At 41.2% G+C, this 18,418-nt stretch overlaps 1 protein-coding gene across 4 annotated transcripts in view; it reads left to right on the forward strand.

The window, feature by feature from the left end:
* TRMU (tRNA mitochondrial 2-thiouridylase) overlaps positions 1–18,379 on the forward strand; it is a 32,474-nt gene extending 14,095 nt beyond the window's left edge. For 3 of the 4 annotated variants that reach the window (XM_075599779.1, XM_075599780.1, XM_075599783.1), the window contains 7 exons: positions 1,260–1,432; positions 1,959–2,012; positions 2,109–2,175; positions 5,876–5,976; positions 10,870–11,014; positions 15,227–15,309; positions 17,583–18,379. In XM_075599779.1, the coding sequence (XP_075455894.1) occupies positions 1,260–1,432; positions 1,959–2,012; positions 2,109–2,175; positions 5,876–5,976; positions 10,870–11,014; positions 15,227–15,309; positions 17,583–17,738 (779 nt within the window). In that variant the 3' untranslated portion in view covers positions 17,739–18,379. The remainder of the gene's footprint in view (positions 1–1,259; positions 1,433–1,958; positions 2,013–2,108; positions 2,176–5,875; positions 5,977–10,869; positions 11,015–15,226; positions 15,310–17,582) is intronic. The other variant, XM_075599784.1, reaches the window with a different exon arrangement.
* Positions 18,380–18,418: the final 39 nt, after the last annotated feature.

Raw genomic sequence — 18,418 nt, forward strand, 5'->3', positions numbered from 1 at the left:
CTATTAAGCTGATTGATTTCACCACCAGTTTCCTACCTGGTACCCTCCCCTCGGGATAATTTTTATTCCTCTTTTAAATCACATGTACATACCTACTCTTGTTTCGGCGTGACTATTTGTCAACATTAAAGTTTTGTTCTTTTCTGTTTTGTACAGACTGTTCGTCTGTTACTGTAGTTATACCCTCATTGGGGTAGTGGGACACCTGTTAAATCAGTGGATATTTGTCCTTGTTAATTGTACTTGTGCACCATGAGTGCATGCTAATAGGGATCTAGGTGACTCTGTTCACCATCTGTGTTTGTGCCTTATTCCTTCCTTACGCACCTGGAGCCGGATACTAATTTGTATGTGTTGGGTATTGAGCGATAACTGTATTTTTGTTTGTTGCTTCAGATGTCCTCATATTAGAGGATATGCTTTGTGGGCTTCTGGTTTTATAGGATGCAAACTGGCAAGCGAACCTTTCCTCATTACTGCTCTATTACTGCTCCTGTAGAAAGACTTCATGGGTAAGGCTGGAAAAAATGTCTCACCTATTTCTCCATTACTGGCCAATCTCACAGAATCAATAGATATATTGTCTTTTGGTTAATCTTTTCAAGTTGAAGCATTATCTTTAAGTTGACATCTTTTATGACCCTCAAACTTACATTAAGCGCAAAGCAGGCTGAATATTGGCAACCTTTTTTGACACATGGGAATGAGTGATGGTGAAGAGCTCAAGAATTTCTGTACTGGGTGATTTCTGTCCTGGGATTGGAGTCTGCAAAAGGAAACGGTCACTGGGGACTGTTTCTGTCTGAAACATTTCACTTTCCTTCTCTCATTCCTCTTAAAGATTCCCTGATGCGTTAGGAGGAAAGGTTGTTTGGGAATCCATCATAGAACTACCAGGCTTCATTGGCTACACTGTCACCTTCCATATACTTATTTGATACACACACCGGGTATTGATTGACTTGATCCTATTGTCATCAGCCTGCATTTTGGTGGAGAATAAATAAAGAATTCAAATAATCTTCATTGAAATGTTGTTAGGCTAGATATACATTTTGTAATCTGGAGTAGCAAAAGCCGACTTCAGTCATTGGTCACTCCGACGCGATCTGCTTATCTAATCAAATGGGTAAGAGCGACACAATTGTGATTGTAAGAGCAATCCTTACAATGTTTCAAATTAAAGTCATACTGGAATGCGCCTTTCTTTTATGTTTACTCATTGATAGATAGTCCTTTCCATATGTATTGTCTTGCAGATGTAAAGCTTCTTCAGGCAGCTGACCGTTTCAAAGACCAGACTTTCTTTCTCAGTCAGATATCACAGGATGCTGTAAGGAAAACCATATTTCCACTTGGAGGATTAACAAAGGACTTTGTAAAAAAGATGGCAGCAGAAGCTGGATTTCATCATGTTCTGAAGAGAAAAGAGGCAGGAACAAATTCTAATATTCTTCTCTTTGAGATGTTCTGTATGGATCAATGCGATGTGCAGAAACTAGACTTGCAATCTGAGCGCCAGGTTTACTGAGTGGCCGTGATGCATATGGCGTATGGTGTATGGCCTACAGTGTAATCTTTCCATGAAGTTACCAAGCTGTAAACATACATTACAATAGACATGTTATAAATTTGGATTGGAAAAAGTGCTTCCTTTTACAACCGAATTCAAACGGGTGAAATCTCTGACTTCTCTAACCAGTTTTATTTCTCTTGTTCCTAAACGTTTCTGGTAAAACAAGGTTCAGTTGCCAATAAAATAGTAATAATACCTATTCTGCCTAATTTTAATACTGTTTGGGGCAACGAGTAAACCACTGCATACTTTGTGTGGTTTTATAATGATTTGTTTATCTTCTTGGTATAGTAAATTATATTAATGCAGTTTGCCCTCCACAGCTTTAACCTAAACGTGTGGTGATCTTTCATAACTTCATTTCACAATTTCTTTTCTCCAGAGCATGGGCATGTGCTTCATTGGTGAACGAAATTTTGAAAACTTCATTCTCGAGGTGAGTTTCGATGGAAAATATACCCTATCTAACCTACTAATAGAACTGTAATAAATCAGAGTTTCTTATAATTATTTCTCCGCTCATCTCCTAAAGTATTTAGAGCCCCAGCCTGGAAACTTTGTATCATTGGAGGATGGAAAAATCATGGGGGAACACAAAGGTAAAAACTGGATGTTCTTCCTTTCTCTCCTGCTATCCTCTCATGACAATAAATCTGCAAATAATGAAATTTTCGATTGTGCGCCACTGTGCTTTCATATATTTGGGAGCCTTATCAATAACAGAAAATTACTTATTTTTACATAAAAAAATACAATGAAGTTTTGTTTAAGTTCGGAAATCTAGATATAAAATTTGATTTTAAAGTAGGCTCTGATTTTTGGTTCTTTGTTTTGATATGAGTTCTTTATAGAGCAAGTTACAGGCTACTACAGAGCCATCAATCTATTCCAAGACGCGGTTTGTTCTATTGGACGTTCGTTTGTCTGACTTGGTCACGCTGGCATGGCGCTGTGGAGCTGAAAGCAGACTGCAAACATGACCGTGTCTAGGGGGATATAAAAAAAAACGGTCAATTGAATTTATGATTCTTTGATAAAGCGCCAGCTACGGCGGGAAACGCATCGGAGGTTTTGGTCAGTTTTTGTTCTGGCACTATGTTGCAATAAATTTTAGATTGTTTTTGTTTTTGATCCTGCCTCCAGTTCTCTTGTTTTTGCTGTGCTCCTTGCGACCTTATTCATTCCCAAGGGAATTTATAATGATTGGTCTATTCTGATGGAAGTCCACAGAGTTCATAGACACGTGGAAAGCGGATTACTAGATATAATTACTGTTTTATAGAAGGACCTGATGAATGCCATTGATTGTGCATTAGGCCAGTTAATAATTTATAATGCCAGTCACCATTTAATTATTAAAAACCACTTTCTAAAGCCTTACAATTGTAATAAGCAGTGGTGTTTTGTAGGTAAAAATGTGCCAAAACCATAGGCAAGGGAAATGATGTACATCTTAAATGCATGACCAGGGAGGCGGTCAGGCGGTTCCCCCGCCCGCTTTGTCCCCTTACATAAACAAAATAACGACAGGAGACGGTAAACTGGAGGTAAAATTGGCCGCGGCTATTTTATTAATACATAAACTACGAGGGGTAAATGCCACTCCTCGCCAGAGTGTACTTTCCCCAGGAGGGGGAGGGGAGGGTCAGGCGGCCCGCGCCGCTGCCGTCTGTGCGAGCGGGTTATCGACGTCATGAATATCTGACCTCGCCCACTCGTGCTCCCCCCGGGCTCAAACGGCCCAGCTCAAGTCTGGCAAGAACAAGCACCTACCCCCCACGAGCCGCCGCGACAAAGGCAAAGCCGGTCAATGACCCCTCCTGCTTGGAACCTTGTTCCTTTCACGATCAGCAGAGTAACAGACTTCCATACTGCAACAGAACAGAGAAGCATTACCAACACATACAGTACATGTCCCATGTTACAAATCCCCCGCCCACGCTTCGTTAATGGTTACCGCTAGATTGCCCCAACCTAATCAAGGGGACGGGTGGGTGGGATTTTCGCTGGCGGGAGGCAAAGAGGACTTGCCCCCGCCAGCTTGGCCTTAAGAGGCCACGGTTGGCTCCTCCCCTGGGCGGGTGAGGGCGATGCGGGGTCAGGCCAGAGGGGGGAAGGCCGCCCCCCCCCGGTCATGAAACCCCCCCGCCTATAGCTGGGGGGGGGGTCGCTAGAAAGAAGTCTACATGTGGTAGGACGGCATGATTGCACTCGGACAGTATTCCACTTCATGGGATGTTTTTCAGAAGGAACTCCTCTTTCTGTGCATTCCTCCACCAAAATTGCCCCCCGTGATAAGTCCCTTTTAGAAGCTGTCTTGGCATGTGTTACAGTTCACTCTTACAGGAATATTCACTGGACTTTAATACAAGTTATTACACCACAATTCTGCTTCACTGCCATTTAAGTCAGTGACGGTTAGCGCGGGATTTGGTGCGATGACCAGTTTTGGAGGTTACTACATCCCGACTTTGGGAACTTGGTGCACTCTGCTATTTTGTAATAATTAAACTACTCTCACAGTGAAGCTATAAACCCCTACTATTGTGAACAAGTGTTACGTTACATTTACTTGGTCAATGAGTAAAGTTAGAGGTTCCATTGGTGCGTAAACAGCAGATGGTGTGCTGCCTTTAGAGAAAAAAAAACATTGTTCTCAACATTTACTACACTTTGCTTCATTTGTAAGAGGTTGAGCTTTAGTAAACGTTACAGCACGTGGATTCAGCACATGGATACAGCACAGGCATTTGGTAAATGAGTACTTCAGTATTAGGTGATACCTTTTTTATTTGGACTAACAAATGATAATATACGACGAGCATTCGAGAGTTCTCTCTCAAAACTTAAAACTCTCGAACGCTTGTCTTATATTATCGTGTGTTAGTCTAAATAAAAAAGGTATCACCTAAAACTGAAGTCCTCATTTCCTATGCACTACCGCAACTGGACTAACATGGCTATTTCTACTTCACTCGTAAATGAACACCATATTGTCTGTTCCCTGTTCTGTTACATGGGCTTAACAAGATAATTTACCGTTTTACACTTGTAAATACATTTAAATGTATTTGAAGTTTATTTTGTGATTTTGAAAAAAAAAATTTTTTTAAATGTGTGGATTTTTTTAGTTTAGAGGATTTAACCCTTGGAAATAAATAACAGATGGAATTGAAGGCGCCATGTTGCTTTGATATTCCGGGGCCTAGGAAGTATGTATAAAACTGTTATCAGGTAGTGGCAGATAATAAACCAGTGATCAAATAACTCGCATCAGGAAATGGACATTCCCCAGGGAATTCGTTCTCTGGTAAATGACATGCTGATTGAATTGTACTCCATGGCCAAAGCTTTTCCTTGTCACAATGGAAACTATTGGAACAGTGTAACCTAATCCCTGCTCCTTAACAAAGAATTCGCCTGTATTCTTTGTTTTTATATGAAGTAATTGTAGCGCTTACGTTATTTTACTATCTGTTGGTTGCTGGATGGTTTTACCTCAATTGAACTATTCTATTCTTTTTTTTTATTAAAGGATATGCCTTCCGAGTCTTGGTTTTGTAACTTAAACATATGTGTAATGTTCTTTCAGTGATGAGCTTACAAACGCCCCAATTGGTTAGAAATGCATGCAACACAGATATTTTTGCAGTTGGGTAGGAGATATTTTAGAACGTTGCAAGAGGTGCACACTGTACTATTTCTATAGAGCCTCAGCATACCAATACATGGCACTTTGTACTCAGTACAGAAAGTACAGTACATGAAACAAGGTTCTAGGATGGCAACCACAATCCAGTATTGCCATGCTGTCAGTGGCAGAAAAGCCAATCACAACATATCAAAAGATTTTATTGTTTCTTTGTTTGAAGACAAAGTCTAAAGGGAAATGGTATCCTGCTGATACTGTTGCAAGCTGTTAGCCCTTCCATGCATTTACATGCGCATTTTATAGAACACTTTTTGAATGATAAATAAAAATGTAGAAAGTATTACTATTTTAGATATTGTAAAAACAATAAAAGCAGTAGTTGGTTCATACAATGTTTTTTTGTTTTTTGTAAATAAAATGGCACAGTATCGGCACAGGAAAAAAAATGTTTGCATGGGGTGCTGTACATACAAAATCAATAATATAGTCCACTATATTACCATAGTGTATGCAGGGTTAAACCCAGGGGGGAGAGGGACTGCAGCATCCCCAGTTCATGTCCCCATGCACAGCATGTAAAGTGTAGTTTTTACCTTGGCATCTCTTTAACACGTCTCTCGTTTTTTTTCTTTTTTTTTCCTTTATAGGGTGGTTTTTGTTCACTTTGGGCCAAAGGGCCAGAATAGGAGGCCAGCAAGATGCATGGTTTGTTGTGGATAAAAATGTGACCACAGGGAATGTCTTTGTGGTGAGTAAGAGTTCTATGCAATACAAACATTAACAATGAGTACCGTTACGCAGCAAATCACCAATGGCAGAATGTATAACAGCAGTGACTTGACATGTTACATTTAACTGTGATTGAAGCAGATGCTACAGTATATTATTATCGTGTAAAGTGATGGGAAATTGTGTGTGTGTGTGTGTGTGTGTGTGTGTATACACACACACCACCACCTCTGGAGTTGGTAATATTACCAGGATTAATAATTCATTAAAATGAGGTTTTATAACAAAAGTAACACGGTCGTTAAAGCTAACTGACAATTTAAACAGTGTCCCAAAGGGCACAAAAAGTGTGTTGGATTACGCCTATAAAAATATATTCTGTTTAACCTATAAAAAGACATGTAAATCCCAAAGTAGGCTCCAGCACACTATAATAGATAGAAACACGTAGATAGTTTCAGAATAAGTCACAAATTTAATAGCGTAAATAATATAAATGTACCAAATTGGAACTGCTCACTGACTCATTTGGCAAAGTATACAGCTCTAATTATCACACTAGGGTGGGGGGGGAAGAAAGAGATACAAAGGGAAGGGAAGTGTGGGGTACAAATGAGTGGTATTTACGCTTTCCCTATTTTACATACAGGTAGTATTGCTCTCTAAACCCATCACACTTTGACCATTAGAGCAGTGATTCCCAACAGGGGACTCATAATGGTCTCCAAGGGTTTGTCTAAGAAAATATGTAATGGTGGATCTGGGATAGTATAATGGATACTGCACACTTTGTAAGGTCCCACAATGCACCTTAGCGTGGTTGGTAACACACTCAATTGCAGCAGGAGCTCCAAAAGTTGCTCCCCACAATGCTTTGCATCCACAGCGACAATGCATTGTTGGGTGTGACTCGGGAAGCTTCCACAGGAATTGACCGCAATACCACCCATGCTGTCTGCACACACTGAGGTGCAGTTTAGGGCCTTATTAAGCATGTGTTCCCCCGACGAGCTCAGCACAAACTGTTTTGTGAGCAATAGTCTTGAGTAGGCAATACGATTTATTAATGGAGGGTTAGAGAAAAGTGGAAGGGGAACGCAAGGTGATTGTGCCCCTAAAAGAATTCACTAAACTGCACACCACCAAGTGTAAAATGTAACTTTAAATATATTGACTTAAAACATATATTACCAAAGATAGGTGTAACGTGAATAAAAATGAATTAAATCAAAAGTGTCAAGCATCTATGTCATCTAGTATGTATGGTAATAATATCCCAATTAACCAGCTAATGATGGTGGGATATGGAAGGCATAGAATGCAAAATGTCAGGGTAAACACCCCTCTGTATCAGCTGTTAGACCAGATGGTGAGTATATGAAATGGTCAGCGAGACCAGATGAATAGTAAATAAATGTCCAATCCTCCTAACATGAACATAAAATTGAACAACTCTGCAATAGTGAACTGTCATGTGAAATACAAATCCTGTGAATACAGGGACTGGCATTCACAGCCACGGTGTTGGTGAGTATACAGCATATAGTAGGTGAGAGTACCTACACACAGAGTTAGGGGGAATATCAACTGTACTCGCTGTTTACAAAAACTAGACTGAAATAGCCCAGTTTTGTGATCTGAACAGACTGACACAGGAACCTACAAAAACTACATTAAAACAGCTCCAAGTAGGAGACTGACAACATTGCACCATCTGGTCTAACAGCTGATACAGAGGGGTGTTTACCCTGACCTTTTGCATTCTATGCCTTCCATATCCCACCATCATTAGCTGGTTAATTGGGATATTATTACCATACATACTAGATGACATAGATGCTTGACACTTTTGATTTAATTCATTTTTATTCACGTTACACCTATCTTTGGTAATATATGTTTTAAGTCAATATATTTAAAGTTACTTTTTACACTTGGTGGTGTGCAGTTTAGTGAATTCTTTTAGGGGCACAATCACCTTGCGTTCCCCTTCCACTTTTCTCTGGTTCACTGACTAGCTCACAGTCTGCACCCATCCCCTGATTACCTTATTTATTCATTATTATTATACAAGTAGTATGGTTTTGTGATCACTCCCTAATTCTTTCCTTTGTCCATTAATGAAGGGTTCACAGAACAAATATTTTCTAGCAGGGGGTGCACGATGTAAAAAAGATTGGGAACCACTGGTGTCGAGGGTACCAGTACTTTTACTATGTTCACACCCAGAATACCACTATTATGCTTACTAATTTTGTATAATTCTACATACATTCAAGTGAAAACTGGATATCTTTTAGAAAATCCTTTTTTTTCCTTCTATTTCTGTAATAGTGGTTACATTTGACCAAAATACAGTATGAAGAGATTTGTCTTAATATAAAATAGTCCCAATTTATTAAACATCATGCACAGTTCCACTATATTTTTATTAAACCAGTACGACCACATGAAAGGCAGGCAATGGTGTTCTGCACGTCTATAAACTATGCAAATGAAATCTATTTTTTTTCCCCTCCCTACACTGGTCCTTGGAAGAAATAGCCTACGACTTGTGGTGTCATTTATGTCAATTGAATTCTGATTTGAAATAATCTCAATTGTTTTCTGCTTCTCCCTACTAAATCCCAATGATTTATATTAAATACATGATTTTTCCTCAAAGCTGCTACATAGAATATCAGTTTGATAAAGGAGGGGAGATGGAAAAATGTTGACAGATTTTATGCTGCTTCAGGAATTAATCTCAAGATATATAAGAAGTTGTGATACTTTTTAATGAAACAACATGAAGCTTCTTCATATGAGATGTTAGTGTACACCTCTTTTGAAGCATCAAAGGCCTTACATGCACACTATAATTTAATCTATGAAGTCTTTGTCCATTGAAAAGTATCAGAACCTACTACAGTGGCGAGAAAACGTTTCTGAACCTCAATCATCATTACGGAAATTCCATAGTTTTCCACAATAACCTTCTTGAATCAAAACCAGTCTTTTCTTAAATATCCAATAGGGTTTATATTAATCAATTCCATGTCTTTGAAACAAAATGATGTATGAATTAGACAAACAATGAGTCAGGGTATGTGCAAAAGTAAGTGAAACTCTGGTTTTATCAGCTAAATTAAAGGGGATAATTAGAATCAGGTGTTTAAATAATTAGGTTGATCTTGAGGGGTGAGTTTGGGAGGCCCCACCCTATATAAAGATCAGAAACTTTGTGAGTTGGGCTTCATCATACTGGTTTATGCAAACACGGCATACCTCGATCAAAAGAAATCTCAGAGGAACTCAGAAAAGCAGTTATTGATACTCATCAGTCTAGAAAGGGTTACGAAACCATTTCTAAGAATTTGGGGCTCCACCAAGCTACTGTTAAAACAGACAGTCTACAAATGGAGAATGTGAAAGACCACAGTCACACTACCCAGGAGCGGTCGTCCTACCAAAATCTCTCCAAGAACAAACCAGCGAATCATCCAGGAAGTCAGAAAGAACCCCAGGGTAACATACAAGGATCTGCAGGCCACCCTTGCCGTGGCTAATGTCAGTGTTCATGATTCAACTATCGGAAAAAGACTGAACAAGAATGATGTTCATTGAAGGATAGCCAGGAGGAAACCACTTCTCTCTAAAAAATTAAATTTCTGCTCGTCTGACATTTGCCAAAGAGCACATAGATGATCCACAAGACTTTTGGAACAATGTTCTCTGGACAGATGAGTCAAATGTAGAACCTTTTGGCCTCAATGAGAAACGTTATGTTTGGCAAAAACCAAACACTGTGTTTGAATCGAAGAACCTCATCCCAACCGTCTAGCATGGTGGTGGGCGTGTGATGGTTTGGGGCTGCTTTGCTGCCTCAGGATCTGGACTGCTTGCCATCATTGACCAACCATGAATTCTGCATTGTATCAGAAGATTGTAGAGGAGACTGTCAGGCCATCCGTCCGTGAGCTGAAGCGAAAGTGGGTCATGCAGCAAGACTATGATTCTAAACATACTGGTACAAGCAGATTTACAAAAGAATGGCTGCAGAAGAAGAAAAAAATCTGCATTTTAGAATGGCCCGGTCAACGTCTGGACCTAAATCCTGTTGAAATGTTGTGGCTGAAGCGAGCTGTCCATGCAAGGAATTCCTCAAATTTCAAGTTCTATAAGTTGGAATTGGTTAAAAGTCCTCAAAACCGTTGTGAGAGACTGACCAGCAGTTAAACGCTTTGTTGAAGTCCATGCTGCTCCATGGAGTGCCACCAGGTACTGAATCTAAAGGTTCACTTACTTTTCACACATGGATATTGAATGTTGAATCATTTGTGGATAACGAAATGTTGAAAAAGTATCATGTTTTTTGTGTAATTTGTTTGACCAGATTATCTATTATTAGAACTTACGTTAAGATCTAATAACGTTTTAGGTTTCAAATATGTGAACATACTAACGGATTCACAAACTTTTTCTCGCCACTAGAACTTTAGCCTTTTTGAAGGGCTTGTAGAATTGTGAAGTACATAATGAATCTCGATGCACTCAGGCATTTGGGAAGGAGACAATGGCAATAGTCGTATTTTGCATTAGTAAAGAGAGAACTCTCAAGCTTGTCTTATAATATCAAGTGTTAGTCCATATAAAAAAAAGGTATCACCTAATACTGAAGTAAAAATAAACTCCAGATATTTCTAAAAAAAAAAATAATAAGCATCGCCTGCCTCGAATCATTTAACTGCAGATGTTTTATTTATTTCACATAATAAACATAGTTTGTCACTTTATGTGAATAGATGAAGGCTTCATTGAGAGAGGTCGTTTTGCAAGCCATGTTTCTAATGATGTTATTATACAGTTTGGGCTCAAGTTAGAACTGCAATAACTGCATTATCTTGAAAATGTTACAACCTTTATTTGAAAGGCACCAACTACTGATCACCCAGCTCTGTACAGGGACCTGCTGCGGACTGACCGAGTTCATTGGATCTGTGAAGATCCTCCTGCTGAGCTGGTGAAGGACAAGATGATGGAGTGTCATTTTAGATTCCAACACCAGATGGCGCTAGGTGAGTTTCCTTTTCATAACACCTTCCCAAGTGAGTGTGTGCCTGCCATCGAGGTTATTCAAACCTGCAGGTACTCCCACACACATTGTATGCTGCATACAACATTTTTCTCAGTCTGTGTTGATATTCCTTGTGTGTGCTTTCAGTATCTTCTAGCATCCAGTTTCAGTCCCACGTCATACTCCTGTTTTCTGTAGTAGAAAATTGCCCCATTCTATCCCTCTGCATTTAATTTAAAATGAAAACTGCAGCGCTCCCCTGGGTTAGGTGATCAAATGTGTACCTTTTTGTTTTATTGTAAATAAATACATTTGAAACATTTTTATATATATTTTTTTTTTACACATTTTTTACCTTTTCAAATGTAAGTTTATGTATTTGTTGTGTGTGGTTATCAATACATATTTTGCCATTCACCTTTGGTGTGTGTGTGTGTGTGTGTGTGTGTATACAGACACACAGACTCAATGCACCAAAGGTGAAAGGTAATATATGTATTGATAAACACACACAACATATACATAAACTTACATTTAAAAAGGTAACAATTATCCTCTGATCTGGATGAGAGCTGAGAGTCCAAAAGATGTAATACAGAAGGAACTTGGTGCACCAAGTCCTGGTCAATCTGCTCGGAGCACCCGCAGATCTCAGGGAACCTCAAGAAAAGCACAGCTGGTTCAGCTCCTCCTCTGAGGCAACATCCTAGCCTTACAAGCACGCTGAGCTGCCAGCCCAGCGTGCAAAGATACAAAGTAGCCCCTTGCTGATTCTCTTCCATAAGGACTTAGCTCAAAAAATTCTGGAACACAATAAAAACTTTAAAAATATGAAAATCAAATTATGAATGTAAAAAATAAGAAGTTCCTATGGGACAAATTATATTACCTGCTACATCGCAATAGAGATTGGGATACCAATAAATCTCATATAAACACAAAGAAAAAGGATACTTATCAGGTTAACCAGACACCACCTAAAGTCGGCTTTGATCGTGGGTGTAAATCACCTAGGGACACTTAGGAGAATTCAGGATGGTACAAGTACAGAGACATCCACCTAAGCATTATGTACCCAATAATAATATAAATAATAATAATAAAAAAACAGGGTAAGAAAGGTACTCCGTATGTTCCACCAAATATAAGGGATAATCCAAATACTGGTAACAAAAAATTTAATAAAAAGAAATTTGAGATATCTACATCAAATAGATTTCAACCCCTAGAAACGGTCTCAGTGGAGCCGCCCCTGGAAATGGGACCTGGTGGTGCGTGCACAGATAAAAGCCACGGGGAGCGATGGGATGCGTGGGGGGGGGGGGGGAAGAGGGGCGCTGCCATGACGGGGCATATCTGCCCTTCCATTGGCTGACGGCCCGCCACGTGGTCGCGGCAAGGAAAGAAAAAAGTCTTGTCTTCCCTGCCAGCGTACGCATCATCGCGCTTTGCACGGCCACTGGGGGCTGTGCTGTGGTGCATGGCGCGCACGCCACTGGGGACCTGGCCTAAGCGAACAAACAAGGACGGGGCAATTAATGCTAAGGGAAACAACAGGACAAACAGTGGCCTAAGCGAGGAGGGAGTGTAGTGTGCACAGAGAGGGGCAGACACAGTAAGACAAGGAGTGCAAAGGGAGGGGAGGAGAGTGCAAAGAGGATCAGGGCATGATGGAGGAGAGAATAAGGTGGGGAAGAGGGGACAAGAGACAGGGAGTGGTGAAAACAGTAATTTCATTAATAACCTTTAAGATGTTACACCGGGTACAGCTAGTATATTTCTATATTTTACTTTATTTTTTAAAAAACATGAAACTTACATGTTACTTAAATTTTTAGGAGAGGACTTTTTTTCCCCGCTAGAAACTGACCCTGATTCATGATGCACCCGTGCAGGTTTGCGCATTTGATCCGGCATTGATGTGAATAGTATTTAATGCTGAATCAGCGGCTCCAACTTGTACTGGTGCTCGAAACATCTAACCCTATACAGTATTAGGGATTCTTCAATTATAATTAAAAAAAAAATAATTAAACCCCTCAAAATCACTTCTTCCAGCTTTTATGTAGTGCAGCTAAACTCCTGTACACCCTTAGGTTGCGTCCATTTTATTTATAAAATATTTTACCAGGAAGTAATACATTGAGAGTTACCTCTCGTTTTCAAGTATGTCCTGGGCACAGAGTAAAACAAATAATACATGGTTACAAGTACAGTTACATAAATGAACAAGGTATACATTATATACAAGACATTGCGTTCATAGAAGGACCGACAGCGCTGAGCAGTGCGGACGCTCCGCGATGAGCCCCGTCATCCTCAATGAGGATGTCTTCAGAGGGGGCTTCCGCGAGCATCCGCAGGCGTGCTGAGGCGCAGGGATTTTTATCCGACAGGAGAAAATGTTTTCAGACCGCGCTGAGGACGTCACGTGGCTGCCAACATCCAATCAGGGTGAAGCAGCGTGACGTTGACATCGGCGCGTTGGCGCTGCGCAGGCTATTGGCGCTGTGATGTCATTGCCCCACCTCCCGAGCGCGCACGTTGGCGCGCCTGCTATGTCCATGCAAACACTCCTTCTTGAGCAGGCGAGCCTCAGCATCCGCCCTGCTCAGCGCTGTCGGTCCTTCTATGGACGCAGCCTGAGGCTGGGGCCATGGTGCCACAGACCGTGCGGAGGCATGCGCGGCCGTGACGTCACCTGCGTGAAGCGGGTGCGTTTTGTTGCCAGTGGAGACGCGCCGTGGGGGGCGTGCCTAGGGGCGCCACGGAGCTGGTTCCCCCTCACTGGGCGAACCGCTCACGTGATCGGCCTGTCACGCCAAGAAATCAGATTCAACTGATTTCTTGTGCAACGCGCGCCCGCACGCCGCATGGACGCGATCACCGCCTTAAGGCAGTCTGATCGCTCAGCGTGCGGACGCCTCTGCACGGTCTGCGGCACCATGGCCCCAGCCTTAGTTGCCAGAGAAGCAGTGCATTACTGATCCCTGTTGCAATGAAGCAGTTAACACTGGTCTACCATACCGGGGGCAACTCTGAAAGTAAATACTTTACTTTCATCATACTTTGCCTAAGACAAGTTTGCCACACAACAAGTGTCCTTTGAACGTAAAAAAAAATGTTTACTTTCAGCGCCTCCTTTTTTATATAAAAGTGTGACGTCTTGCAAAACAAAACTTGCTTTTCATTGGGTGTAGCTATGCAAATGCCTCTAAAGCTTTCCCAAATGTTAAATAACATGTCTTGCTTGCCGTACCCATAAGGTGCTGTCTGTAATTAGCGGTTGTCTTTGGTAATGGTGGTTAACTTTGGCTGGCATTTCTATGGGATTATAGCAGCGCTTGTTAAATTCATGTATCATACTATTGGACTTTGTACCTTGAAGTAACGCACCCGCAGCGTTCATTAATCCCAGAGACATGCACTGCCTGTCACGTCTTGTTGCCCAGCTCAGAAATTGTCTGACACTGAGGCACTGCATTTTCAATAGTTACATTGTTCTGGGGTTGAAGAGGAGTTACTATTGCCATGAGCATAAAAAAGGAGGGTACGCATAATTAACCCTCTCGCTGCTAAGAGACAGCGGGTGCCTAGGAGTTTCAGTGAACAATTTCTAAGTAATCTTCACTACTAAATACAGTCCTTTTTTTTGTTGTTCTTGCAAATGATCCTGTCCTTCCACATACATACTGCAATAGATCAGCAATGCTTTTCATTACCATACTATTAAGATTCTTGCATCACTTACTGTAAACACAGATTACAATGTTACCTAGGTCCCCTCCGTTTATTTTCAGTGCTAAAATTAAGTGAATTTAAACTAAGTGAACTTCCCGTTAAATGACTAAAGTGTCCTTACAATGTTGAAACTGTGTCCCTTTTCTTTGACTGTGATGAGGCCGTGCCCACTGTCCCATTTTTAAATGAGTTCCCTTATTTGTGTTCCTGGATTTGCAGAGCCACTGTTTTAAAGGATAAACTGGAAAGGGGGTGAGGAAATGGCTAAAGATAGGATAAACAGTGAGAAGAAAGCGGATTGTATAGCAAGAGTGTTAATATAAAAGAAAGTTAATTGTTATTTAAATAAAAATATTATGGCCAGGTCATGTGCTCCTTTTGGTCTTTGAAAAATATAGGCAAGGCTTTTATTCTCTCCCGTTTTATTACTATTTTTACAATTGCAGTATAAAAGGACTTCATTTCCTTCTAGTGCCGTGTGTGCTGACTCTAAACCAGGATGGCACTGTGTGGGTAACGTTAGTCAGGCCAATAAGGGCCCTGACACCTGGACAGGTATGTAGACGGCCATCATTTTATTTTCAAATCGCACAATGAAATGGTTTCTTGCGGCTATTGGAGCTAATTTGTGTGCGTTTTCTTGTGCTTTAAAATGGACAGAATTTAAAAGAGCCGAGGCCAAAACCAAGTAAGGAAGATTATAAAGCAGCATTGAGGATTTGACATTTCCTCGGGCGTTTAAATAGAATGTGATCATTACCTTTTTAATACAATACATGCTGGGAGTATTTAAAATGTGTTTTCAAAAATAAGACCATACGGTTTGTTCAGATTTTAGTCCAAGTCAAACATTTCAGACCCCTTTATTCTAGTGCGCAGTGAAGAACCCCAAGGGGTTTAATTATATGCAAAAACAACATCCAAACTAAGTCTCTTTCGAATAGTGTTAATGTCACACTATAGTAGGATAACTTATTATCTTCCAGTAACGAGATGTTCTGCAAGCCTCTGCATTACTCCTATCCACACCCTGAAATAGGGCTTGGGGTGGGGAGAGAGAGGCGCGGGAAATAACACTGGGAAATAATGCTGCTATTTAATTTATGCCTAACTGGCGTTGCACCCATCCAGACACTGGAAAAGCCTTATTTCAGGCCCTTGATGGGAGTAACACTAAGTTTAGCTATGCCTTTCCTCATTCATTTCAGCTCCAGGGACCCCCTACTGTTTCCGGAGATACCTCCGTAGGAGGTGCCGGTGGCCCCTCTGCTTGGCTACCAGAGTTCACATTATGGTGGCGTTTCAAAGCTCCCGCGCCCAGCGGGCCAGTAGGAAGCCATGACGTCATCAGATTCAGCTTCCTACTGGCCCACGTGACGCAGGCGCTTTAAACGCCAGCTAGCTCAGCCGCAGCGACTACCTGCACCCCTTACATAGGTAAGTATCTCCGGAAGCATGGGGCTCATGGAGCTTGTGTTGCTCCTTTAACGGACATTAGGAGATAACGCCTGATTTGCATCTCATTATCACTAACACTATGCTATTTTACGGGAGAAAACGTCGCTCAACAATGTTATTTACTTTAGTGAATACCGCATTACTGTGAATGTGACGGTAATGTCATGTTCAGTAGCCTAACGGAGCTTGGTAAGTCCCCTATAGTCTCCTATGAAAAACCAAAACAATTTTTCCCTGAAGTAGAACACCTTCAAATGATCTGATTTCTCACGTGTTATCCTCCATCCTCGTCTTCTAAAAGATTGGGGCAGTTACTAGGGGTTTGCATATTACTATTAGAAGAGTAGATTACAGCAGCGGGGCGCAAAATGGGGGACGCGATTTTTTTTGGGGGGGGGGGAGGAGGGCAGGCAGTTGCAGAGGTCCCGCGCTCTTCCCCAAGGCATTTAAATTAAATGCCGGGGGACCGTGCGAGGCCTCTGCAACCTGTGGGCCCCCACGTGACCATGGTAATGCAGCGTGAAATTAGCATAATGTGATGTCACAGTTGCATTGGTAACATGAGGTCAAATGACGCTGCGGGGTCATGTGACGTCACACGACCCCGCCGTGCGACGTAAGGAGGGGGCGCACAACGGAAGAGAGAAGGCAGGGGGGGGACGCAGCAAAAAAGTTTGCGCTCCCCTTGATTACAGAATAATGCCAGAACAGTTGTAAAAACCAAACGTTTTAAAAGTGAAAAAGATCAATTAAAATATGTACAACCTGTGCAACCAAGCCGCCGCCCTGCCCCCACGCACCTTCCCCAGCGACATATCACCCCTGGGTCTCGTTTAAAAATGGCGTCCTGGGCGGATACCAAATTGGCCTCAGCCAGATGCCATTTTTAAATGCCTAAGCATGCCGCTACTATGCCAGAGAAATTTGATTTTTAAATGTCCTGCTTCAACGATGCCGCCGGACATCTCTCCACCGCAGTGGCGCCATTTTTAAATGCCTCAGCCGTCAGAAATCTCGCCTACCTGCCAATGGCATCTCTGGCTGAGGCTCGGCGGTGAGATTTCTGGCGGCGAGAGGTCCCTGCGGCGAGTTGCGGAGTGCCGTCGCCGACTTAGTTGTGGTGATCTGGCCGTGTCCAAAAGTCCTAGTCCACCTTAAAGCCTGGTCCAATCTTTTGCCATGTATACAGCTAATAGGTTAGTGTATTTCTATGTTAATGTCTTCGTGTACTTCCAGGGTTCAAACATGTCATCATTATTTGCCCTTAATGTGTTTTTATTTTTTTTATTTGAGTTCGTTTTTGTGTGCAATGAAGTGTTTACATTAACTGTTCTTTCATAACACTGAGGTTTATGTCCGTCCTGTGCCAGTTTGCAGTTTTCTACAAAGGCGACGAATGCCTGGGGAGTGGAAAAATCATGAGGCTGGGTCCCTCAATGTACACCTTGCAACAGGGCCAGGAGCGGACGAAATCTGCGGCAAACGTGTCGACAGAGACTGTTAAGAAGCTGGATCCAGTAACCTGACTGCTGCAATTTTCCTGGCTAATTGGAAGAATTCAGCGAAACCTGAGCCATCAAATTATTGGGGGAGGAAAAGCACACACTGTCTCTGCCGTAATTAGGGGACAAGTTCTGACAGACTTGGACTGGAATATTACCTCTGAGGGGTTTTATTTAAACAATAATTGATTGTATTCAAGAGACGGTATCGTCAGATACACTAACAATAGACTGAAAGAGAATATATTTTCCACCGCAGGTTAAATTACTGTTTTTAAAACTATTTTATTGCAAACAAAACCTGTTTATATGAATTACATTCTAGGCACTGTGCAAAATAATAAAATGATATGTATACTTTTTGTGCAATATGTTAGACACTAATTTCTTAATCTGCAGGAATTATCCGTTTGGGGGGGAAAGAAAAAATGTTTTGAGGATTAAAAATAATTGGTTGTAGTGAAATGTGGCAGGAAACTTCCCTAAATGTTACTTTATAGCTGTACATTGGAGATGTCTTATTGTAATACTGTTTGAACAGTAGATCTCTGGCTTTTTCATACAGCAATCTTATGAGCTCACCACTACATATAAGATTATATTCAAGAAAGTTGTGCCAGCAATATTTTTGCCAGTTTTGTAGAATACAATTTTATTGCATTATAGTGTTATTGTATGTTTTGTATACACTAATCTCGCATTAA

This window comes from Ascaphus truei, chromosome 5, assembly GCF_040206685.1.
Source record: "Ascaphus truei isolate aAscTru1 chromosome 5, aAscTru1.hap1, whole genome shotgun sequence".
NCBI classification, from domain to species: Eukaryota; Metazoa; Chordata; class Amphibia; order Anura; family Ascaphidae; genus Ascaphus; species Ascaphus truei.